Source organism: Dipodomys spectabilis, unplaced genomic scaffold, assembly GCF_019054845.1.
Source record: "Dipodomys spectabilis isolate Male_0828 unplaced genomic scaffold, ASM1905484v1 ptg000317l, whole genome shotgun sequence".
In the NCBI taxonomy this organism is placed as follows: Eukaryota; Metazoa; Chordata; class Mammalia; order Rodentia; family Heteromyidae; genus Dipodomys; species Dipodomys spectabilis.
In genome coordinates, this window is record NW_024870994.1 from 1,158,979 (window position 1) to 1,183,483 (window position 24,505).

Sequence of the window (24,505 nt, forward strand, 5' to 3'; positions counted from 1 at the left end):
CATACCTCCAGTCCAGCTTTTTGCTAGTTATTTTGGAAATGACGTCTCGGAGACTTTTCTGCCCAAGATGGCTTCAAACAGCATCCTCAGATTTCAGCCTCCTGAACAGCTAGGATTACAAGGCATGAGCCACCAGCGCCTGACTATAAATACTTCTAAGCAGCAAGAAAATGATTGTCACACATTTCAGACTTGGTGCCTTCAGAGAGAAGGAGACAACGTCTGTGAAGAATCGAGGCATGCTGCTTTGTTTCTCAGCTCGAGGGTGAGACCCGGTGTCCCTTTCTGTGGGTAGCTTTTTACATTCATCAACCAAGGGGAAGAGTGAAAACCAGCAAAGGCAGTGCTGAGCCGGGCCAGGCCAGGCTGGCCAGGCTGGTGGGTAGCAAGCGGGGCCCACCTGTCCCATCTTCCACGTTCTCCACCTCCATAACTTCAGTGTTGATTCGACCCCTGAAGATGTACAGGGAGCCATTGATGGATTTGGTCCTTTTGGTGGATTTCTTACTCCCAGTGACTCTGAAAGACGGGGGGGGGGGGGGGGGGAGTCACAATTCCTGCAGGGGACGGTGACAGAGAGGCTGGTGACCCCCCCACCAAGCGGAAGTGGAGATGAGCTGGAGACACGGGCTGGGGGGGGGGGGGGGCAGGGCCAGCTGTGCAGCTCGGAGATTCCCTGCAGCGGGGGATGCAGGACACCGGTGGGGCACGCTGCAGCTACAGAGATGAGAAGAATGACGATCTGTGCGTGTCTTACACACACACACACACACACACACACACACGCACACACAGTTTGTGCAGAAATCCATACAGAAAATGCCCAAAGAAGCATGCAGTTCACTTAACTTTTACAGTGAACACAACTGCGTCAATGCTTTTCACCCCAGGCAGCCCCGGCCGCTACCCCACGGAGGGTCAACGCCACCCTCACGTTCATCCCACATTCACCTCACTTTTCATGGTCTCTTTGTTGGTGGTCGCAGGGAACTGAACTCAGAGCCATCACTCACTCTGCTTTCACAGGGCCTTTTTGGCCCAGACCAGCCTCAGACCTCTCTGGACCTCTGCCTCCCAAGTAGCTGGACCACCACACTAGCTTATTTGTGGAGATGAGGTCCTGCTAAATCTTGCCAGGCTGGCCTCCAACGGCGATCCTATTTCTGTCCCCTGAGCAGTTGGGTTTACAGGCATGCACCACCATGCCCAGCCCTCTCTGCTTTGCTATTTCTGAACTTCCAGCAACTGAGGTCACAGCAAGTCTGTGAGCATCTGGCTTCCTTGTTCAACCACCTGACCACGAGTTGAGGACCTGGCTGGGTGCAGCAGTAACACGCTCTTCCTGCCACGCATCCTGGGGGAGGGGAGGTGCACTAGAAGCCTGGGGCGGGACCCCTGTGTCATGAGTGGCACACAAGCTCAGCCCCAGGAGGAACTGCCCAGTCTCCAGCAGCAGGGCCAGCAGTGGAGGAACATTCTAGTGTCCCCACATCCTCCGGCCCTGGGACCCTTTTTCTCTTGGCCACCGTGGGGCAGGCTGGGGTAGTCATCACACATTGATGAACACCCCTGGAGTCCACCAACCCTCAGGGTCTCTTTCCCAATGACCGTCCCTGACCCATGGCTGGTTGTCTGTTTTGTTGTTGACAGTGTAGTGGGTTCACCCAGTGAACACTTCCCATTTCTCAGGCCACATGGAGTCAGTAAGATTCTCAACTCTGTTCTGTAGCCCTAGAGCAGCCACATCACACAGGAAGGGCTGTGGCACGGTGTGGCTGCACACTAGTCAACTTTTAACGTACAAAATTGGGGGTGGGGAGGCTTGCCTAACAACCCACCACCCTGCCAGCACCCAGGCCACCCTGCGCCTTACCAAGGTTCTCCCAGTGTCTGTGTGCCTTTTTGCCCCCTTCACGGTGTCTTTTGATGAGCAGCAGTTCTTCCCTTTAATGTGGCCTCATGACACTACTTCTCTTGATAACTATACTGTCCTATTTAAGGACTCCTGACCTCCAGATCACAACAATGAGCCCACCACCACCACCACCACCCCCCCCCCCCCCGCCCGCCTCATCACCTGGATTTCCGCTTGCAGTAGACGAGGAGGTTGTCAAAGAGGAAGAAGGCTCGCTCCTGGATGTTGCCCGCAGAGATTTTCAGCAAGGTGCCCTGCAGGAGCAGCTGGGTGCAGATGTCCGTGAGGTTGGAGCCCTGGGCAGCCAGGAGAGGCAGTGAGTGACCAAACCTGGGACAGTGCCAGCCAGACCCATCCTTCCCTACCCCTCCCCGCCACACCTCCAAAGCCCCATGCCCGCCTCTCCAGGCGCCTCTGCCAAGAGTGGATGACATTGAGCTAGCCTGCGCCATCCTGGGGCTGCGGGCCCTGTCCCAGAGCACAGAGGCCACCACACGGCCAATGGCAGGTCCTCCGGCCCTGCTGGGTCCCTTGGGCTCTGTTTGGGGTGTTTCTATTGTCTACTAGATCCCCTTGTATTTTTTACTTTTGATGGTGATAGGGTCTGGGCCTGGGTGCTATCCCTTAATTTTTCAGCTCCAGGTGAGCACTTTTACCACTTGAGCCACAGCGCCACTTCTGGTTTTCTGGTGGTTCATTGGAGATAAAGAGTCTCATGGACTTTCCTGCCCGGGCTGGCTTTGAACTATGATCCTCAGATCTCAGCCTCCCGAGTAGCTAGGATGACAGGTGTGAGCCACCAGCGCCTGGCTCTGTGTGTGTGTGTGTGTGTGTGTGTGTGTGTGTGTGTGTGTGTGTGTGTGTGTGTGTGTGTGTGTGTGTGTGTGTGTGTGTGTGTGTATCTTGATTGTTTGAATCTCCTCACAAAGTGCCACCTCCTAAAGGACAAGCCAGACTCCCTGGTCAGGCCATCAGCAGGGGTGGACCGAGTCCTCCCTCACCTTACCTCTCTGTCCAGCAGCCCTCAGGCTCTGGGGGACACTGAGGCTTGGCAGGAGCAGTAGTCCAGGTCACCCAGGTCACCCATCCCAAACCACGCTGTCCAGGCCATCTCAGAGACGGGGAGGGGCCCACAGCGGCCTCCCCTCCCTAGCCAGGACCACCCTCCAGCAGCGCCCACAGGCTGTGCGGAGAGGAACCCTCCACACCAGCCCTGCCGGAAGCCAGCAGCCCATTCCCGGAGGCCTGGAACCCAGGCACACGGGGCCGGCTGGGCACTGAGAGGTCAGTGAGGCAGAGGAGGCCTCCCAGGGGCACAGCCACGCACCATGAGGCTGACGCATGGACAGGTGGCGAGGCCTGGACGCTGTAAGTGGACACGAAGCCCAGTGCTCAGTGTGTCCAAGGCCCAGGGTCTACCGCAGTGCCGCAGAAAATAAAACCAGGGGCTGGGAATGTGGGCTTAATGGTAGAGCGGCTTGCCTGGCATGCAGGAAGCTCTGGGTTCGATTCCTCAGTACCACATGCACAGATAAAACTGAAGTGGTGCTGTGGCTCAAGTGGTAGAGTGCTAGCCCTGAGAACAGAGAAGCTCAGGGACAGCGCCCAAGTCCTGAATTCAAACCCAAGACCGAAGAAACAAGAAAGAAAGAAAGAAAGGAAGGAAGGAAGGAAGGAAGGAAGGAAGGAAGGAAGGAAGGAAGGAAGGAAGGAAGCAAGGAAGGAAGGAAGGAAGCAAGGAAGGAAGGAAGGAAGGAAGGAAGGAAGGAAGGAAGGAAGGAAGGAAGCAAGGAAGGAAGGAAGCAAGGAAGGAAGGAAGCAAGGAAGGGAGGGAAAGAGGGAGGGGGGAGGGAGGGAGGGAAGGAAGGAAGGAAGGGAGAAAGAGAGAGGGGAAGGGGGAGGGGGAGGGGGAGGGAGGGAGGGAGGGAGGAAGGAAATCAAAGCCTCGTGAGCTAATCCCAATGCCCTCTGCAGACTCAGGGAGCCCTCAGAAGCTGTCTCATCACACAGAGGGAAATTGAGGCACACGGTGGTAAAGGGACTTGCTGTAAGGGAGTCAGCTGGGGTGTGACCACTCCCTTTCCCTCTCCCTCCCACCTTTTCCCTCCCCTTCACCTCCTCCTTCCATCCCTCCCCTCCCCTCCCTTCCCCCAGGCTGCCTAGGGGTGGGAGGGACAGCCCAGAAGTGTTTCCCCTAATAAATCCAAGTCTCTAATCCAGGGCAGGAGCACCCAAGCAGGGGAGGAGGCCTGTCCCACAGGGATCCAGACACCAGGGACAGAGAAGCATACAGGATGACTTGTATTTATGGTCCATCCCTGAGTCCCTGGGCCTCAACCTCAGCCTTGTTCTCTGCCTGGTGAGCAAGACAGACACTGATGGTGCTAAACCCAGGGGCTCTGGCAGTGGAGGTGTCTTGCTCCCTCCCTCTCCCTTCCTTTAGTATCTAACAGAAAGAACAAGGCTGGGGCCGCCAGGGGAGGGAGGAAGGGGCAGGGGAAGAGCCCCCGGCCAGCCAGGCCCCCGGAGGCCATGCCATGACCCACACCCACAGACCAGTGACACCGGCAACACCTGAAAGTGGAGGGGGGGGAGCTTGCTGCAAAGCCCAGACTGGCCTTGAACTCGCAAGCTGCCACCTCCTACAGGTGGGACACTGCTGGTGCAGTGGAGGCCACAAGGCAAGGCTGATGCCCCCAGATGAAAGCACTGAGCGCACCAGCTGCTGGGCCAGCTTCACCCCAAAACACGGCTTCTGTGCAGAACCCAGTATTTTCATGGGTGACCCCGGAGGCCTCCAGGGAGCTGAAGGCACCCCGCAGAGGGGCGTAGCAGCCAGGCCTCAGCCTCCCGCCACCAGGCAGTGCGTGTGGGATCCCGAAGCTCAGGAAAAGAACTCTAAATCCCAAACCCAGCCAGAAAAATCCCCGGTGCCTCCGGCAGTGTCCGGCCAGAGCCTTTCATCTCCGGCTCCCACAGCTCCAAGCTGAGGCTTTGATTTCTTTTTTTCCCCCCATTTCCTCCTATAGGCTCCTAAGAAGTGTCTAATAATCTAAGGGGACGGGGAGGCTCAAGCAAATACATCACAGACAACCTCACAACCTCAAGGGCTGGAGGTGGTGGAGTGGTAGAGTGCCTGGCGGGGGAGTGTAGGCTGAGTGCAAACCCCAGCACGTCCTCTCACAAAATCACAATCCTGAGGAAGTCACACCGTTCACTGAGCAGCTGCTGAGTGCTGGATGAGCACCCTGGGGTTCAGATATGAAATGTGTCCTGGGGTCCCGGGAAAGACGCATCTGAGCGGCCTTCTCTCCTGCGGTAGACGTTCACAAGCTACTCTCGAGTCCTGAGTCGGAAGCTACAGCCAGCAGCTGCAGTGCTGGTAGCTCACACCTGTAATCCTACCCACAGAGGAGGCTGAGCACCAGAGATCACAGGTTCCAGAGAAGCTCGCCAGACTCAATCTTAACAGACAAAGCTGGGCATGGTGGCACACACCTGTCATCCCAGCTACGGTGGGAAGCATAAAATAGGCATGTGTGGCTGGACACAGACGGCTCACGCCTGTAATCCTCCCTGCTCCTACTCAGGAGTCTGAGAACTGAGGACCAAGGTTCAAAGCCAGCCTAGGCAGCAAAGTCCATGAGACTCTCCTCTTCAATTAACCACTAAAGAGCAGGAAGTGGAGCCGTGGCTTTAAGTGGTAAGAGTACTAGCCTTGAACAAAGAAAGCTCAGAGGCAGCACTCAGGTCCTGAGTTCAAGCCTAGGACTGGCACATAGGCAGGAATCAAACCCCCATTTCAAAACAACCAATAGGGCTGGGAAGGTGGTTCAGTGATAGAGCGCTTGCCTTGCATGCATGAGGCCCTGGGTTCCATTCCTTGGCACCACATAAGCAGAAAAAGCCAGAAGTGGCACTGTGGCTCAAGTGGTAGAGTGCTAGCCTTGAGCTGAAGAGCTGAAGGACAGTGCTAGGCCCAGAGTTCAGGCCCCACCACCGACCAAAAATAATAATAATAATAACCAATAAAAAGTGGGCTAGAGGCGTGGCTCAGCAGTGGAGCACTTACCTAGCAAGCATAAGGCCCTGAGTTCAAATCTCAGCACAGCCTTTTTTTTTCAAGTTGCACACCTGGCAGGTAGGGCAGCGTGCAGCAGAGTGGGGTACAGGGAGGGCTGGGGGGCCAGAGGCAGCTGCTGGGGGGCACAGGGCCCAGAGAGGTACCAGGTTTTCCAGAGAAAACTCAAAACCTGGATTTCTGTGTTGACTCTGGTGGAGAATCCGCCACGGCGGCGTGGCCTGAACCCCGCCCCGGGCCCCGGGCCCCTTGTGGGCTGCGGCCCCGCGAGACGCACCTCCCAGCCCTCGATGTGTGACTGCAGCTGCTCCAGCGCTTCCAGCTTCTCCATCTGCCGCTTGGTCTCGTTGATGTTGGCGCACACCGTCTTCATGGCCTGCAGGGCACTCTGCACTGCGGGGTGGTCCGGGTGCTTGCCGGGGGTCCTCTTGGCCAGCTCCTGCACCGAGGCGGGGGACAGGAAAGGAGCTCAGCCCTGGCTCAGCGGCAATCACCCGAGCAGTGACAGAACGAACATCACCTCGCCTGGCCCGGCGATGGACCGGCAGAGGGGCAAAGTGAAGACGCTAAGTAGACAGCAGGTCAGTCAGAGAAAGACCAGGGAGAGGAGCCGGAATCGAGGGATCAGGAAGTGCTGTTTCATATGGCGGGGGGGGGGGGGGGGGGGGGGTGTTAGGGGACATCTGAGCAGAGACCTTGGCTGAAAATCTGAGGGAAGAATATGATGGGTAGAAGGAATGGTACATAACGAAGAACAGCAAGGAGGTAAGTGAGGAGTGGAGCAAAGACAGGAAGACTTCGAGACGGGCAGGTCACAGGTCTCTTTGCTGGCGGGGGGAGGGGGCGGTGCTAAGGTTGGAACTCAGGACCTCGTGCTTGCTAAGCAGGCATTCTACCACCTGATCCACGCCTCAGCATTTCCCCCTTTCGTTATTTTCCAGGTCAGATCTCACAGTTTCCCCCAGGGCGGGCCTCAGATCACCATCCTCCTACTTCTACCTCCCCGGTGGCTGTGATGACAGGCATGCCCACCACCACCAGGATCTTTGTTGGCATGAGGTATCACTAACTTTTTGTACAGGCTGATCCAGGGAGGGGCCAGTTATTCTCTCTCACAGGGAGGAAACTGAGGCACAGAGCAGAGCCAGAGGCGCAGCGTGGGCTTGGTGGGTTGCCATGGGCTTCGGCAGGCCCAGTGCAAACAACCCCCACATCTGAGCAGGGCAGCGTCTGAGCAGGGCAGGCCCTGGGGAGCCCTTGGCCACCAGAGGGGAGGCCGTGAGGCCACCGCCACCCTGCAGGGCCAGGGCGGCAGCGGAAGCCCCCTGCAGCAGGGCGGTGACCGCCCTGGCATCCGCCCGCCTGCTGTCCTGTGGTTTCTTGAGCAGCCGTGAGGAGGGCTTCCAGGCAGGGAGGATGTGGGCCCCGGGGGGCTACCAGGGGTGCAGCTCTGAGCAGGCCACCCTGGGCGCTCCCCCCCTCACAGCCCCACCAAGAGAAGTAGCTTGGCACAAGGGCCTCCAACGCCAGACCAACAGCCAGACACACATGCCTGTGGCAACTGCCCATCCACCTGTTTGTTCAGTCTCACTGGGGCCCAGGGAAGGCCCAGGGTCCCCAAGGGCCTGGAAGATGAAGAGGTGGGGAAAGGAAGATGACCCAGGGAGCGGTCACCAGGCTGAGTCCCTGCCCAGCAGGAGCTCTACATCCTCCTCCTCACCAAAGCCCCATCCAGCAGTGCCTGCAGCTTTTCCTGGAGGGCCCCAGGAGGCTGCAGAAGAGAGATCTGCGGGGAGAGGCCAGACCCCGCGCGCCCACTTGGAAGGCTGTCCTGTGCGCTCACCTCCCATGCAGCTTGCCTGGTCTCCTCATGTGGCCCTAAAAGGGAGCCTCAAGGGGGGAAGGGGAAACCTGTCTGCATCCGGGACACACACCCTTCCAGGAAGTGCCCTCGCCATCCCCCAGCCGTGGACCCCACTTGGTGCTCCCGGGGTCGCTGGCCCGGCCAGCTGTGGCCAGCTGCCATGACAGCCTGCCACCGGATGGCAAGGTCCCCTGCAGAGCTTGGGGGATGGCTGTGTCACCCCACCAGGCAGGGGAGGGGAGGTGCAGAGACCCGGATGCCCAGGGCACACCGGGCACATTCTGCAAAAACACCCAATGCGGAGTTTTCTACTGGGGCAGCTGCCACCGTGGACAGCTCCGCACTCACTGACCAGCATGGCCGCAGGATGAACAGCCGCAGGGTGGGCAGCCAGCACACCAGGAGAGACAAAAGCAAAAGCAGGGTGAGGGGACAGGAAGGGGACCGCGTGGTCCTGTCACGGAGGTGGCCAGGGAAGAAGGCCCCTGAGATCAGGACATCCAGGCAGCAAGGCTGGACCAAGTCCAGGGAGGGAGTTCTGGGATACCTGGGCAACAACGTCCCAGGCAGAGGCAACAGCACGTGCAAAGGCCCTGAGGCAGGATCCTGCCCGGGGTGTTCACAAACCCTCAGGGAGCCAAGAGTGGCTGAGCAAAACCAAAGCAAGAGGAGGAGACAGAGAGGACACGAGGGTGAGCTGGTGAAGGGCCTGGCAGGGGATTTTCAGCATGAACCTCCGAATGCGTGGGATGGGGGGAGGGCCTGGGGAGGGGCGTGTGGGAAGTCTGCCAGGAGCCACAGCAGGCCATGGGGAGAGGGGGACACAGGAGCTAGGAAGTGGTCAGGCCCTGGGCAGGTGCTGAGGTGGAGCTGGCAGGACTTCCTCTGGGGCTGGGCATGGGTGGGGTGGGTTGGGGGGGGGGGGAGATAGGAGCTGGGGACAGGGGAAGGAAGTGGGAGCCAGGCTGGGGTGGGGGCAGGTAGGAGCCAGAAGTGGGGACCTGGGGGGGGGGGGGGTGAGAGCTTGGGGGGGGGGTGAGTCAGGGCAGAGGGAAGGAGTGGGAGGGGGAGACTGAGGCAGGAGGGTGGGGGATCCTGGAGGATGGGGGAGGTAGGAGCTGGGGGGGGGGGGGCAGGTGTCAAAGAGGGTTCCAGTCTGTCCTGAGTGAATTGGAGGAAGGAGGCACTGCTGCCTGAGGAAGCCATGGGGGGGGGGGGCGGCGTCTGAGGCAGAGGGGTGCCAGCACTGGTGAGGGGCTTGCTAAATAAGAGCTGCAGGCCCGCCGCTGTGTGCAGGAGAAGCCTGGTGTTGGGGGACGGGGCAGCGGGGAGGGTCCCCAGCCAACATCATCAGCACAGAGGGGAGAGTGGAAGTCGTGGGAAAGCCCATCCAAAACCATGTCCATGGACGTTCACAGAGACATAGATCTGCACAGAAAGCGGACACAGCGTAAATAAAGGTCCAGCCACAGCGTGGAATCTCATTCAGCCATAAAAAGGAGTAGAGTACAAACACAGGCTACCCGATGCTAAAGAAGCCAAGGCACGAAGAGACAAGTATTAACTCCGTTTATGAGAGATCCAGAAGAGGTCCATTCCCAGACACAGAACGAAGCCAAGTTACCGTTCGTGGCTGAGGAGGAAAAGGGACTGCTGGTAGGCCTGGGGCTTCCTTTGGGGTGCTAGGAACATTCCAGAGTTACCGCAGTGATCGCTGAAGAGACCTTGAATATCCCTTTAAGTCTCTTGTCTTTGTTTTTATTTTTTAAAGGCCCCAGAATGGTCAAGGCCATCACAAGACCAAGTGGACATATGGGAAGACCAGAAGGAAGCCCCACCAGCTCACTGAGATCTGGGGAGCAAAGGCCGCTGGGAGCCAGCGGCCAGCAAGGAGGGAGGCCGGGACTGTGGTACCCCCTCCAGCTAGCTACGGCCCTCTACCTGCCTGGCAGCACCGGGGACAGGAGCCAACAGCCAGCGTGCCATGGGCTCCACAGCAAGAGCCGTGTGTGCTCAGAGAGTGTCCTGCAGCGGCCAGGGTGCTGGGTCCCAACTCTCGGGCCAGCCAGCTGTGCACCAGGGGCATCACCCAAAACCCCAATCATCTCCCTGGCTGGAAGCGTGGATGGAAAACTCCACAAAGCCTGCAAATACTAACTATCTATCCCAGGCTGGTCTGGAGAGCTGACACAATGTGCTGGCTGTTCTTACATTAATGTTCAAGTCCAGAGTTTTGGGCTGCTCCCAAAAAGGCTTTCTCTCTTGCCTCCTTCTCTCCCAGCAGACTCCGACCCTGTGGCTGGCACCATTCAGAGGTCAGGGGGACAAGGAGGCCCATGGGGGCCAGGGGACATCTGTGGGGGTGTCGGAGGCCAAGGGGACAGGCTAAGTCTGAATCCCAGGCAGGAGCTCACAGGGTTGCCTTTCAGAAATGCACTGGAAAATGTGACAGGAAGGAGACACTTGTGGGTAACAAGGTCCCCTCGGACCCAGCTGCTCACTGATGCAAACGCTCTGGTCATGAGCACCAAAGGCCAGGACATTGGGCTGCTGTCAGCGGGGGAGGCGTGCAGTCCCCACAGGGATGGGAGGTCCTGCTGGCTGGCCCCGAGCTCCCCAGATGCCCCATCCACCCGTCACAACCACAGCCATGAGGAGGAAAAGGAGTAGCTCCCAGAGGCACGTCAGCCCCATGAGCAGCTCTGCTGAGGAGGGTGAACCACAGCCGCCACACTTCCTACGGACCTCTCCTGCAGTGGGACTGAAGGTCTGCACGCTGTCCTGTTCTCCCGGGAGTCTGACCTCTAGGCGGATGCAGGCCTCACAGCCACCTGTGCACTGGTTCCAACCCAAGTGTCCTGGAACTTGCTGCTCTGAGAGCCACTGGAACCTCAAACTTTGTCCAGACCCAGAATCCAAAGGGTTAGCGGCTCAGATGGTAGATGGTCAACGGTCTAAAGCCAGGAAGGGAACAGGCCTGGCACAAAGCCACAGAGCTCAGGCTGCTTGTCTTAGGCCTCAACAGGGAACAAGAAGTGCTGTATGTCCGATGCCTGAGCACCTGGGCAGCTCAGAATGCCTGTCGGGGGAGGATCTGGGAAGACAGTGGTCACACCACGGCTTCCCTGCTGTGGCCTCATCTCCCGAAGCAGGCTAGTCACCGTGCTGACCAAGTTGCCGCAGCGCCTGTTCACTGGTCCTGACAAGTTGGAAGGGCTCTTAGCACAAATCCATGCTCCAGAGGAGAAACCGAAGCAGGAGTGGCATGGCTGGCTCAAAGTCACATAGCTGACAAGTGCCAGAGCCAGAACCCAAACCCAGGCGGCCTTTGGCTCCGATCAGGGGCCGGACGGTGAGTGGTTTGGGCCCTGCTGGGCACAGCTGGTTCCTGTTACATCTTCTTCTGAATGTGTTTTGTTTTGCTTTGTTCTCAATAAGCTACCAGCAGCGGGAGCCCAGGGGCCAGCCAGGGCAGCTGCCATCACCCAACACTTGTTAGAGCTGAAAAACCCTGATAGGGAGCACAAGGTGGCAGCACCCAGTGGGATTCTGAAGCTGAGACCCAAACGCCTTGGGTCTCCACACACTCAGATCTACCCTGCTCTGCTCAAGATCCAGCCAGGGTGGCTGAGCAGAAGGAGAAAGTAGACACATGGATGGCTGTCACAAGCCAAGCCACCCCAGATTTGGGGGGAAGCGGGGGGAGAGGTCCCATCTGTCCTCTTTTCCAGCCTTGTGGGCTCCAGTGACTAGTTCAAGGTTAGAGTACAGGACCCAAGTCTTGGCTGAGAGTCACTGGTTCACTGACCCAGTCCTCAGCCAATCAGAACACAGCACTGCTGCTCAGCTCAATGTCACTGGACCTGAGTAGAACATACAACCATGTCTCAGCCAATCAGAACAAAGCATTGCTTCCCCGATCTCTGTCAGGAGACCTGACTGGAATGTAAGACTGTGTCTCAGCCAATCAGAACACAATATGGCCCTGCTCGCTGTCATTGGACCTGAGTGGAACGTACAACCCTGTCTCAGCCAATCAGCTGCACTACTCGGAGGCTGGTCACTTGTGTGAACAGTAAATAAAGGTCTGAGCAGGTTAGAAGACAGAGCAGTACAAGGAAAGGCTTCATGAGATTGGCTCAAGTCAAACCACATGGCTCAGAATTTGTGACATTCCCCCCGCCAGAGTCTGATGACTCTCCGGACTTCCTGAGAAGCACTAGAGCTGCTCACACTCCCACTGACTCTCAGCTTGAGGAGGCCTGCGATCAGAGTGACTCCACGGTATAAAGAAGTGAGCAGGCAGGAGGTCAGGGCCTGGTCTGGATGCAGCCGGCAGGGAGCCAACACTGCCGGCAGACACCTCGGCTCCTTGAAGTAGCAGAGGCCAGTGCAGGGAAGGTTTCCTGTGACACTTCCTCTGTGGGGAAGAGCCCGGTGAGCCTCACCTTGAGTAGGAGTGGGTACTTGCAGATCCGCTGGATCGGGGACAGCAGGTAACCCTCCAGTGGGATGTCCGTGGTCTTCCGGCCTCCCAGCAACATGCAGCTCTGCAGGGACAAGGACCTTCATTATCACTTGCCCCCAAGGCCCAGCGCCTGTGCTCTAATGTAGCAACAGATGGACACTTGGAAAGCAACTTCGCAACCCGAGGAGAAGTGGAAAGGCCATCGTCTACAACCCAGCACAAAGCCTACCTCAAGGTCCGGGCGGCCTGGGAGCCGGATGCAGGTAAGAAGTCTTAGACCAAACCACAGGCATCACCCAGTGTCTGCAGCTGCTTTCGAGCTATAAAGGCAGCCTTGAACAGTTCAAGTGGAGACCGTACAGTTGCAAAGCCTGAAACATTTACCATCTACCTTTCACAGGCACAGTTGCCAGCTCCCGGTCATGCACACGCTGACTGTCAACCGTCACCCAGGGACAGTCACTAGTGCTGCGTTACAACAGCAGATGCTGAGGCAGTCGAAACAGCCATTCACTAGGAAGTGGGCTCACGGGTGGGCACTACCGAGTGTATACCAACCATCCAGCTAGCCCAGTTAGGTGCAGCTCTTACCAGGACTCGATGACCTAACTCCTCTCACAGGTGCCCAGCTCTGTCCGTGCCGTCACTCAATGCCCTGGTCCCCGGGTACTGCCTCCTCCAGGGCAGCCCAGGCTGCTTTGTCCTCCCCCCACAGAGACAAAATACAGTGTCATTACCACCCTGTGCACTGTTAACATGGGCGGGGAGACCAGCGGCCTGTCACTGGAAACCATGACCAGGCCGGTGTCACAGCGCAGACGCTGGCATCTTCCACTTCAGCTCACCCCCAGAACAAGCCAGCCGGAAAGGAGGGGTTCTAGCAGGCAGGCTGCTGAGGACTCCAGGTTTAGAACCACAGTGCTAAGCATCTGGCCCATCTGGCCCCCAAGATCAGCCTGCATTCGGCTCTCGGGACTGCTTTCTTCCTGGAGCCTCTGGAATGGGAACTTCTCCCACGCAAGCATAGGGTTTTGGACATCAGGGACCCTGAGTTATGTGTCTACGGTCCACGGTCCTGGGTCCCTGGGCTCATGAGATGCCAAACACATCCATAAGCATAAATTAACAAGGCAAGGAAGGAGCTGGTGGCAGCGCCCCCACCCCCAGCCCGGCAACAAGGCACCTCAGCCCCCACCACAGCAGCCCAGAAGACAGGAAGTGAACTTGGATTCTGGGGGGAAGGGCTGCCAGCCTGTCACTCACACACTCGGTGTGGGCCCACCCGGCGCTGGGCACAGGTCCAAGCCTGGGGTGGGGGGGTGGGGCTCACACTCAGATGCAGGTGTGAGCTGACGGCGTTACCAAGGGCCGAGTGTGCCAGGCAAGGACCCTCCCGTGCATGGCAAGCCGGGCTCATGGCTTGGAACGGCACGGGCTGTCTCCTTCCCACAGGGACTCAGCCGGGGGTGCTGCCCTCGAACTCTGCAACACACCCGCCTCCGTGGGAAGCGGCGTGCAGCAGCCGGAGCCCCGCTGTGGCCCCTAGCTCCCCGCCGCCATGGGTGCCCCCGGCACAGATGGGGTTCAGGCCACGGCAGCTGAGGTACCAGCCCGACGCTGCTCACACTCAGGCCTTTGTCTTCGGGGCCAGCGCTGCACTAGCTGCCCTGATGATGTCAGTGCTGGACAGGGGCCGGGGAGCCTGGGGGTGGGCAGAGCTTTCCAGAAGCTCCGGGGCCTGGCAGGAGAAGGGCCGGTCCCTTTGTCCAGGATCAAGGAGTCTCCCAGGACTGCCACGGACACTAGCCGAGTCCCAGGCCCTCCAAACTGTCTGGCTTTAATCTCATTTTGAAGGGAAAACAACAAACACACAGAGCCGCCATTCATCACTCCTGCCCCTCCCCCCAGGGCCTGGGAAGAGCCGTCCCATTCACACAAGACACTCAGGTGAGCGGCCACTGGCTTCCCCCCCCCCCCCCCCCGGGGTCTGCAGCCTTCCTGGTGGTTCTCCCCAGAGCCAGGGTTGGGAATGGCCAGCCCCGCCTCCCCAAAGCTCTCCCGCAACCTGCCTATCACCCCGTGTCCCACCCCAAGAGGGATCTTTCATTCACCTGGCACACCTGCCCCTGCGCTCCTCCCTGCCCAGCGCCTGGCCCTGAGCCCTCCTGGCCCCCAGGAGTTGGCCAGTTCATCCACACCACAGGCCAAGGTACCCCAGGGACGCCTGCTGCCTTGCCACCTTGCCCAGGCCGGGGCAGTAGCCTTGTGGGGGCTGGGCGGTGGGTGGAAACAAGGTCTTCACCGCCGTCATTCGGTTAAGATGAGGTCACACTGGACAGGGGACCTGACTGGAAGGACTCAAGTCCTTGTAGGAGCAGGAGAGGACACAGGAGGCCAAGGAAGAGGGGCAAGGCAGGGACTGCAGCGGAGGGAGCCGCAGCCAAGGCGTTGGGGGGCGGGGAGGGGGGGAGACAAAGCCTTTCGTGGAGCACTGGAGGGAGCGTGCTCCTGTGAGCTCCAACTCAGGCTCCTGGCCTCCAAAACTACCTGAGTAAGTGTTGTTTAAGCCCCCCAGGGAGGACCACTGGCCAGGCAGCTGTGGCATGTCGGTCTCTCCTGGTCTTCCTTACACAGGACAAAGGACACTGTTCTCTGACTGTGCTGTCACCACCCTGCCCCCTGCAGACAATGACACCAGCTGGTCCCCAGAGGAAGGCCACGCACTCCTGCGGGGACAAAGCCCACGAGCCTGCGTCCGGCAAAGGCCCCAGATCTGAAAGCAGCCTGTCTGGGTGAATTCAGGTAGAGTTCGAGAAAAGCAAAACAGCCTTTGTGGAGAAGGGTGCAGTGCTCTGCTCTACACACAGAGGACACAGCCAGGAAGAAGTGGAGAATCTTCTGTCGTACAGGGGAGGGAGGGGACGCCCCGGGCGGTGGCACTGGGGGAAAACACGTAAACGTGCGCCCCTCAATGAGTGTGCTGAGTATTGGAAGCTGTGCCTGAACATAAACGTTTCTCTCCAGCTCTCAGCTCTTTCCAGGGACTTGTATTCCTGAATCACCATCCTCTTCCGGTGTCTCGGGCCTTGTTCCTCCTCCCACTACCTGGAAGCTTTTCCCTCCAGTTACTCCACAGCTCCCTCTCCCTCCATCCACTACTGCACTGTCCTCTGCACCACATCTTCCTCGAAGCCTAAACTAAAACAGCAGTCGCATGCTCGACTCGCCTGCCCTCGACTTCCTTTATGTCCTCCGTAGAACTTGAGGCTGAATGAGAGAATCCTCTACAAGAATGGTCAGTCTGGGAGGACAGGGATTTTTCCTGCCTTCTTCGTCTGTAGCCGCAGGGCTTAGACTCATCTCAACCAGAGAAGTACTTGTGAAGGCGCTGGCGAAAAAGTGATGGAGCCAGTGAATGAGTTGATGAATGAATGGTGTTAGAGTAAGTGAGGAATCAGTGAAGGGAATGGATGAGTGGAGTTATTAGGGAGTGAGCAAGTGGATGAGTGAGTGAAGTGAAAGGGGGATGGGATGAATGAGTGAGTACGTGAATGAAGGAGGAGGTTGTGAATGAGTGAAGGACCCCCTTACTACGGACAAGCAGACGGACAGGAAACGCTCGAGTCCTGTCGCATCACCAGCGAGAGCACAGCACGTCATGCAGAAAGCCAGATTCCATCTGTTCCTGGCATCTTAACATCCCACAACAGACTCGTGACAGCTCTTTTGCAGGTGGCCAAGAGCTAGGAGACGCCAGGAAAAAGGGAGACAGATGGCATGTGTGCTGGCACCCACCCGTCCCCAGCCAGCCCTAGGCCAGCTGCTGCCAGTCTACCAGGAAGATGGGGCCAGAGAGGGAGGGAGAGGTTGGGCTCTTTCTAAGCCCTTGTCCGCACCTTCTGGTCACCTTTCTCTTCCCAGGACCCCAGCTGGGGACAGGGGACACCCTCCAATGACAGGCAGAAGGAACTGGGTGCTGGCACCTAAAGTTTCTGAAAGGCAGAAACGTGGCCACCCCGGTCCACAGGGGTGGACGTGACTAGTGTGAGTTCATCTTCACTTTCAGCCCCTAGTACATTGTGAGTATGAAGGTGAAGACAGAAACATGAAGGTACAGTAGCCAGGGAGGAAGACGGCAGCCACAAAACACACGAAAGCCAGAGATGAAAATGGAACCAGCTGGCCAATTTGCCACCTTCGGATGCTCACGGGAACTGGGCCAAGCAGCGTGAACCCGCCCATGAGCGAACAGCAACGTTCTGAACTGCAATTCTGGAAATACTTAGCTGGAGACTGCGCCTTCCTTACATGCAACCCAGCTCCTGGAACCTGGTGACACGCCTGTGCTACGTGTGCTGATCTCAGCATTCTGGTAGAAAAACAAATTGTGTGGGACTAAGGAGTCTGTGATGGAATGAGGGGAGACTCCGAGTGCGGGGCCAGGACTGGAACCTCACAAGCTCAATCACTCTTCGAGTACGGACTCTTAGTAACCACTTACTGTTCTGGAACCCTAAACATCACCTCTGGCGAAGGCTGTGAGGCGTCCCCTGGCGTATTCCTCCACAGCAGTGTAATTCTGAGCAAGACACAGGGCTGACCAAAATGAAGTCTACGTTCCAGCCTCCCTTGCAGCTAGATGTGGTCATATGACTGCATCTGGCCAATAGAATATGAGTGGAAAAAGCAGGTGCAGACTATCCTCCTCGCCCAACCCCATCCGACCACCCACAATTAGGATGTGATAAGGGGTCACTGGACCTTGTCCTTGAGGGCCACGCCTAAGGTCTTGACCTTTGACCAACCCAGACTGTCTACAACCACGCTGGCAGCTGCCAACGTGAGGGAGAAACAAATGCTCATCTTGTTTAAGCCACTGTCACTTGAGATGTCTACAAGGTGGACAAATGTGTTATCTCCACTCATCCACAACAGATGGGCTGCAAGGCTCAAAAGAGATGACAACTGACAGTGTGTCTGACGGGTAAGTAAAGCTCTTGACAAAGAGATGACATGGGCATCGACTGTCCTGCCTGACCACCATCCACCCTCCACTGACACACAGCCCCACAGACCCAAACCAGCCATGCTTCTGTGACCCACTCCGCCCTCAAGCCCTACAGGTGTGTGTGGATCCAACTCTGCCCTCCGCCCTCAGAAGTGACCAATCAGGATATCACCCAATTCTTTCTTCTAGAGCAATTGGTTCAGAGATAAGGTTTTGAACCAAGCTCAGCCATTGAGCATCAGACTGGAGATTTTTCCCTGTTAAAAGGAGGAGAGAGGAGACTGGCTGATCCTGAGGCTGCTTGGCTACAGAAGGAAAGCACAGGACTTCCAGAGGCCATGTTGCCAGAGACCAGGGAGGACCCGTCTGAGGACGGACAGCCCAGACCCATTCCTGACGCCATAGTTTGCACACCGACACTCTGCCATGTCTACAGCCCTCTCGGGGCTCAAACGTCCCCGGATCCTACTGCCTCAAGGTTTCACCAGCTTCCTTCCATTTCTGGGTAACCCTGATACCCAGTAAGCCCATTATCAATGGCAGTAATGCAGTCACCACTGTATTTGTCAGGATCACCAGCCAGCAACTGGTGGAGTCGGACCCGGCCCCTGCCTGCCTTGCAGTTCCACCAGCCAGAGCCCACCAGAAAAGCGTTGCCCGGCCTGCCTCCCGGAGCTGACCAGGCAGCGACGCACTCACCAGAAGGAAGGCCCGTGCAGTGGGGATCTTGTTGAGTTCCACCAGCAGCCTCAGAGCCTTCTCGTGGTTGCTGCAGTACTCCTCATACACGCAGAACTTGTCCTTCTGCAAGACAGGGGCAGAGCTGGGGAGGCGGGCCGGGAGGAAGGCAGGTGCTGGAGGGGCGCCCCTGGCCACAGGCCAGGTGGGGGAGGACAGGCCTCCCAGGCCCCACGAGGCTGCTGTGTGGGGGTTCAGGAGGGGCAGGCCTGCTCACTTGGGGCTCCCTCTCCACATGTCCCAGTGCTGTACCCAGAACCCGTGACACAGCAGGGGTGACAGCCAGGCGGCCTGGGCTCGGGCCTGGGCCATCTGCATCTCTCGCTGGGAACTGGGGGACTTGACCTCCCTGAGCCTCAGGGTCCCCAGTGACAAGGTGACATTAGTAAGTCACAGAGTTGTCACAGCAGAGGGATGGCTCTCCTGACTCCCAGGTGCCCCTGAGCCCAAAGTGCAGAGGTCACCGCAGGTCACCCATCCACACCGCGGGCTGAGGGCTCCAAAGTGGAGGGGACAGAGCCCCCCGGCAGGAAGCTCTCAGCGGAGCCGTTGCCCTTCCCAAGGGCTCCAGAACCGACCAAGCCCTAAACAAGGAAGCCCCAGAGCTGCCAGGGAGGAAAGGCTCGGGGCTGGGGCGGCCAGAGACCCCCCAAGAGACTAAGGAAGGAAGAGGTGGGTCTCCATGGCAAGAACTTGTCCTGTTCTAAACATGCCTAAGCTGTCCCTTCGGCAAGAGGCTGCAGGGATGAGGAGCCAAAGGAGAGGTCAGCAGGGGCCCAGCCGCCTTCTCCCCACTCTGTGCCCCGGACCAGCTGCCCATGCAACACCAGTGCAGATGTCCTGAGGGAGGCCACGCGCGGAGGACAGGCACTCGGGCTTCAGATCAGCGCGGCCCTCCTTCCATACTGGAGGAGACCCAGGCACTCACCGAAGACCCGGGACAAGGACTTGCTCGGGGTCTCGCAGCTACAGACGCAGCAGAACCAGGACCCAAACTCTCCTGACCCAATGCCTACGTCCCACTCATGGCCGTGCCACGGGAAGGGGGCAGGAGTCTAAGCCACGAAGGCGCCGACCCCCACCGCAGATCCACAAACCCATTGCCCCTGGAGCGAGGCCATGAAGACAAAACAAAGCCAGCGCCACACTCCCGGCAGTGGTACGTGGCCTTGGGCAGAGTTGCTCTACCTCCCTCTGCCTCCGTTAAACAGGCGGAAGGACAGAGCCCCACACCTGGGCTGTTGGAGGATCATATGGAGTGCCAACCACGTGACGCTGCCACTGAACCAAGATTAGTTTCAACCAATCAAGGAGCACAAATTGCTCCATGAAAGTAGCAATGCCACAATTACCGGTGTGTACCCACGTGCACCCACGCGCACACTGATTCACACTCCGAAGACAGGCCCTCCATCTTGAAGCGACACCACACAAGCTACACGCTCCAGACACCAGCAGTGGCCGCCGCAGCCACACACAGGAACATCACAAAACACCACGCATGTCCTGGCCCACACTGCAGCGCACCTAGGAACCGACATAGAAATGAGGGCAGGGAAGGAAACTGGGGAGGCTGGGGATCGCCAAGGGTCTGGAAGGCACAGATCTAATTGTGCTGGTCTCCAATGAGCCAGGGGATCGCAGAGGATCTGGAAGGCAGAGGCTCACCCCGGGGCAGAGAGCGCCGAGGAGGGGGCTGCAGGACATATCCACAACCAGGCCTCAGCTGCCGGAGGGGAAGGCAGGCCAGGAAGAGGGAGGCCCTTTCCTGTCTGTGATGCAAGGCCCTGTCTGAGGCCTCTCCTGCAGAGAACACCAACTGGACCGAAGAGTCAGGGCTGGGCTCTGAATGCAGGCAGGCAGGAGGAGAACTCTTTCTCTTTCTGTCCTCTTGGCCTGGCAGCTCCATGGGCACAGGGCTTGCATTTACCACTGGTAAACTATGGCAGGGACAGGAGTGCCTGGCAGATGGCAGGCACTGGGACTTTCTGATGAATGAAAATGAACCAGAGGAGGAAGTGAGGGGGGCCTGGCAGGCCCCAGAACCAGCTCCCTGCTTCTCCCCAGGCTGATCCCACCACAGCCCCGGGCACCCCAGGTGAGCCTGTGACCCAGTCCAAACCAACCAGAGAGCTCCCTTCCTGAGGACAGTGGCCATGTGACCCACCCTGGGCCCGTGCCAGTCCTGCAGGACTCACAGAATTACTGGAAAGAGGTGTTCTCTGAACTTCAGTGGCTGAGCTGACACAGCCACCACAAGGCTCCACCATACCAACTTTAAAATAAAACCAGTATAGAGGAAAACAAGACCCAAAGGTAGAGAAAAGTCAGGTCCAGAAGACAGCATCTGGGCTCCTTGATCCAGCGATCCCATCCAGCTATCCAACACACTCTCTGAACCTTTCACTAAGACGCATGGACAAAAATCCTTTTTTGGATGAGTGTGCACTCGTACTGTGGCTTGAACTCAGGGCCTAGGCATTTCCCTTGAGTTTTTGTTTTTGTTTTTGCTTAAGGCTAGTGCTCTACCACTTGAGCAACAGCTCTACTAGTGGCTTTTTTGGTGGTTAATTGGAGATACGAGTCTCACAGACATTCCTGCCTGAGCTGGCTTAGAGCCAAATATCCTCAGCTCTCAGCTTCTTGAGTAGCTAGGATTATAGGCACTAGCACCTAGCAAAAATCCTTTTGGAAAGCCTATCTGAAGTAGTGGGGGGGGAGGGGTTGATCACTTACAGTGAAGGTAATCTTGACACAGACACATTTTGAAAGGGAGAAGACAATAAAAACATGGATTTAAGCTCAAGAAGCTACACTTTCCCTGTCCACCTCCATCTATGCCACAATGGGGCCAACCTCAACAATGGCAGTGCTGCCGCAGCCCCTGGGGAGCCCATAGGCCTAGTGCTAAGATTGATTGGTGATGTCTGCCACAGATACAGCATCCTGTCCGCCCGCCCCCCCCCCACTTCCCTTTCCCCAGCCCTTCTCCTTCAGGGATCAGAAGGGTGGGGGCCCAGCTTGAAACCTGGAGACATTAAGTTTAGCAAAAGAAAGCCTCCCCCCCTCCAAAGCCCGAGCATCCTGAAGTCCTGGTAAGGAGCAGCCCAGCTGCGGCCCAGGCCCAGGTCTGCAAATGTGGAAAGCCTCTGACAGACTCACTTCCTCCCAGGGGCCAGCGCGGGGAGACAGTGGTGGTGGGGCTGGGCACACACTGACCTGAGTGGCTTTCTGGGTATGTCACCAGCTAGAGACACCCAGGGGAGGGGATCTAGCCCCCCCCCCAGGGGTACCAGGGGTTGTCTGAGGTGACATGGTGACCATCTATTCCACACCACAGCCAGAAAGGCTGAGACCAGGAGGGGAGAGGCGGGAAGGGACTGGGCCTCCAGCAGGGAGAAGGGGGGAGGGGGAGGGGGTGTCTCCTCACCTTGCCATCATCACTGGGAGATGGGCTCGGATCAGACAGGACCTCACTGCGCTACTCCTGTGCTCAAACCCCACAGCTTCCTACCATCTGCAGAGCAGAATCCAGGGTCCCTGCTGGGGCCAGAAAGCCCAGGGGCCTGGCCCTCTCCCCGACTCACCCCTCGGGCGACAGAGCCCCCTCCCTGCTTACGTCCCGAACGGCGTGAGATGTGCTGATGCTCAAGCGGCATCTGCAGTTCACTGAGACTCAAGTCTCCCTGGAGGGCCCTGCTTTCAGTGGCTGACCTCTGACCTGACGCACCAGGACAGTCACCCCTGACCCCATCTGCGTCTTCCATGTGCCACCGTCCCAATGACATGTAAAATGACCTTCAGCTTGCCCTTGGCCTCCACTGGGAGCCTCCTGACCACAGGAAACAAATCGGTCACACACTCAGCACCACATCCCGAGGCTTGTGACCCAGTACTGTGGGGGGGGGGGGGGGGTGCTTGTGTGTGTGTGTTTTAGAGGACAATATCGGGTAAGACTGGGGGGGAAAATACAGGTCCAGAGCCATCTGGTCTCAGTCCTGATCCTAGCCCTGCAACCCTGCACCATCACTTAACCTCTCTGAGCCTCAGTTTGCTCATCTGTGGAATGGGTACTGCTGCCGTGCACTTTCTGAAGGCCGGTGCCTGGAAAGCACATGGAGCAGCGCAAGCAGAGGCCACTTGGGACTGGTCTGTGATCAATTCAGCAGGCAGTGGTTGGGTTGGTACAACTCCTGGCCCAGGTGCTAGCTAGCGGGGGAGGGAAGAGGGGGGAGGCCAGGTTGAATGCTGCCGGGCTGCCATAGCCCCATCAAGCCCCATCCCACATGCACTGCCATGTCTAAGGCCCAGACCTAAGCCAGATGCTGTCCATGGCTCCCAAGCTCTCGCACAGCCCACTCTCCACCCGGGCACGGTGGGACGGAGGCCCAGCCCCTCCTCCCTGCCGCCGCGCACACCCCAGGGCCCGCCCTGCTGGGGCATGCTTTCCAGTGAGGCTGCCGGGCCTCCGGTGCCCGCAGCTGCTCTGCAGCCACCTGCACGCTGCTCCCAGCTGGGGCAGAGACAGACTGCTCCGAACCCCCTGAGCCAGTGACTCACCGGGGGGAACGATGCTTTCACAGCTTAGATTAGCGAGGTGATTTTTTTAAAGTAAAAACACTGACTCACACCAGCGTTCTCAATCGCTGCCATCAGCTCAGGGGTTTGGAGACGGATGCACGTGACACGTTCAGAGCATCTATACCCTGGAACCTTCCGCCAAGGAAGCCCACGGTGTCCCCGGCCCAGGCTGCTGGGCAGTGACCCCTCTGGTTCCATCTTTTGTTCTTAGAGGACTTCTGTTACCAAAGAACATGGGCTCCGGCCATTTCCAACGCTACGGCACGCTTCCCTGCTAAGTTTACGCCCTCAGTGACTGCTCACAAAGGAATAAACCAGTAATACCAGGGGTGCAGATGAAGTGCGAAGAGCAGAACGCTGGCTTGACCATCGGGAAGGGTCTGAGCCCAGTTCTGTGTGTGTGTGTGTGTGTCTACGTGTACGTGTACGTGTGTCTTACTTCTGGACCTTCAGCTCAGACCTGGCACCATCCCTTAGCCTTCTTCCTCAAGGCTGGTACATTACCCCCTGAGCCATGACTCCACTTATGGCTTTTTAGTGATTAGTTGGTGATGAGAGTTTCACAGGCTTTCTTGCCTGGCTGGCTTCAAACCATGAAGCTCAGCTCTCAGCCTCCAGAGTAGCTAGGATTGCTGGCTTGAGCCAATGCGCTGGCTTGAGCCTTTTGCTGGCCTGTGGAACGAGGAGGGGAGGGAAGGGTGGGGGAGGGCCCTGGAGAAGGGGGTCCCCAGGACCCCTGGGCCAGGAGGTTGGGAAGCCCAGGACACAGCCGTCCTGTGGGAGGCCATTCTCCATGTGAAGGCCACAGGATGAGCATCAAGGCCCTGAAGTGTGCAGGTGACCACCCATCACCTGGGCAGAGAGGCCCCAGGGGTCCAGGGCAGGCCAGGGAGGTGGGCTGGGAGCGGGGGTAGGGTGGGGGGGCTGGATGCTGCTTCCTCCGGCGCTGGGTACTATACTCACAAATTTCAGGAAAACGTTCCCCAGCTCATGCTGGGACTGCGGCTCAGGGCGCAGGCAGTACTCCAGGGCGGCCAGGAAATCCTTGTGGACCTCCAGGATGTCTTCGATGTTGGAGAACAGGATCTGGGGGAACGAGGGCCGGGGGCCAGGGTCCGTGGGGGCTCACCGGGAGGGCAGAGCCAGCCCAACAGGCCACATCCTCCCCAGCCCAGCCTCTGCCGGCTGGTCTGCCCCGGGATGGCCGGAGCAACAGGAGCCACACTACCACCTGAGTCACAGCTCTACTGCTGGCTTTTTGGAAGATACGAGTTCCAAAGAGTTTCTTGCCCAGGCTGGCTTCAAACCATGATTGTCACACCTCAGCCTCCTGAGAAGCTGGGATTACAGGTGTGAGCCACCACCCCTGGCTCAGAGAACAGAACCCAAGGCCACACCATGCACAGCGCCACGTCACACCCACACACCACTGCCGCGTCCTGCCAGAGCCCGGCTCACACCCGTGCCTGGGCCGTGGGGGGGAGGATCGCCCCGGGTCTGCACTCGCCCCGGGGACGCGGCAACGCTACATCCTGGAAGCGAGGCTTTCCATCAGTCATCTCCAAACGAGACATTCAGCCGGGCCTGTGGACACTCTGGGCTGTCACATATTTGGGGGTGAGGAAACTGTCACGTTTCAGGGGTGTGCCTGCTCTGCAGTCATGGAAACTAAATAATAACCCGCAGTGGACTACTATGCAGTCTGCAAGAGGAGGGGCAGATTCCAATCTATCTTCCTATGGACTGTGGACGTCCATGCTGGCCTTCCGTTTGGTGGGGGAGGGGGGCGCTGAGGTGCCAAACGGGCCTCTGTTGGGCATAGGTGTAAACCAACACCAGAAAGACCTCTC

At 58.2% G+C, this 24,505-nt stretch overlaps 1 protein-coding gene across 1 annotated transcript in view; it reads right to left on the reverse strand.

The window, feature by feature from the left end:
- Window positions 1-24,505, reverse strand: part of Prex1 (phosphatidylinositol-3,4,5-trisphosphate dependent Rac exchange factor 1) — a 101,137-nt gene that overhangs the window by 39,778 nt on the left and 36,854 nt on the right. Inside the window, exons 3-8 of the mRNA XM_042702171.1 lie at window positions 23,619-23,741; window positions 18,036-18,140; window positions 12,309-12,410; window positions 6,274-6,435; window positions 2,078-2,211; window positions 401-519 (exon numbers count right to left, since the gene is read on the reverse strand). Coding sequence (XP_042558105.1) covers window positions 401-519; window positions 2,078-2,211; window positions 6,274-6,435; window positions 12,309-12,410; window positions 18,036-18,140; window positions 23,619-23,741 — 745 coding nt within the window. The remainder of the gene's footprint in view (window positions 1-400; window positions 520-2,077; window positions 2,212-6,273; window positions 6,436-12,308; window positions 12,411-18,035; window positions 18,141-23,618; window positions 23,742-24,505) is intronic.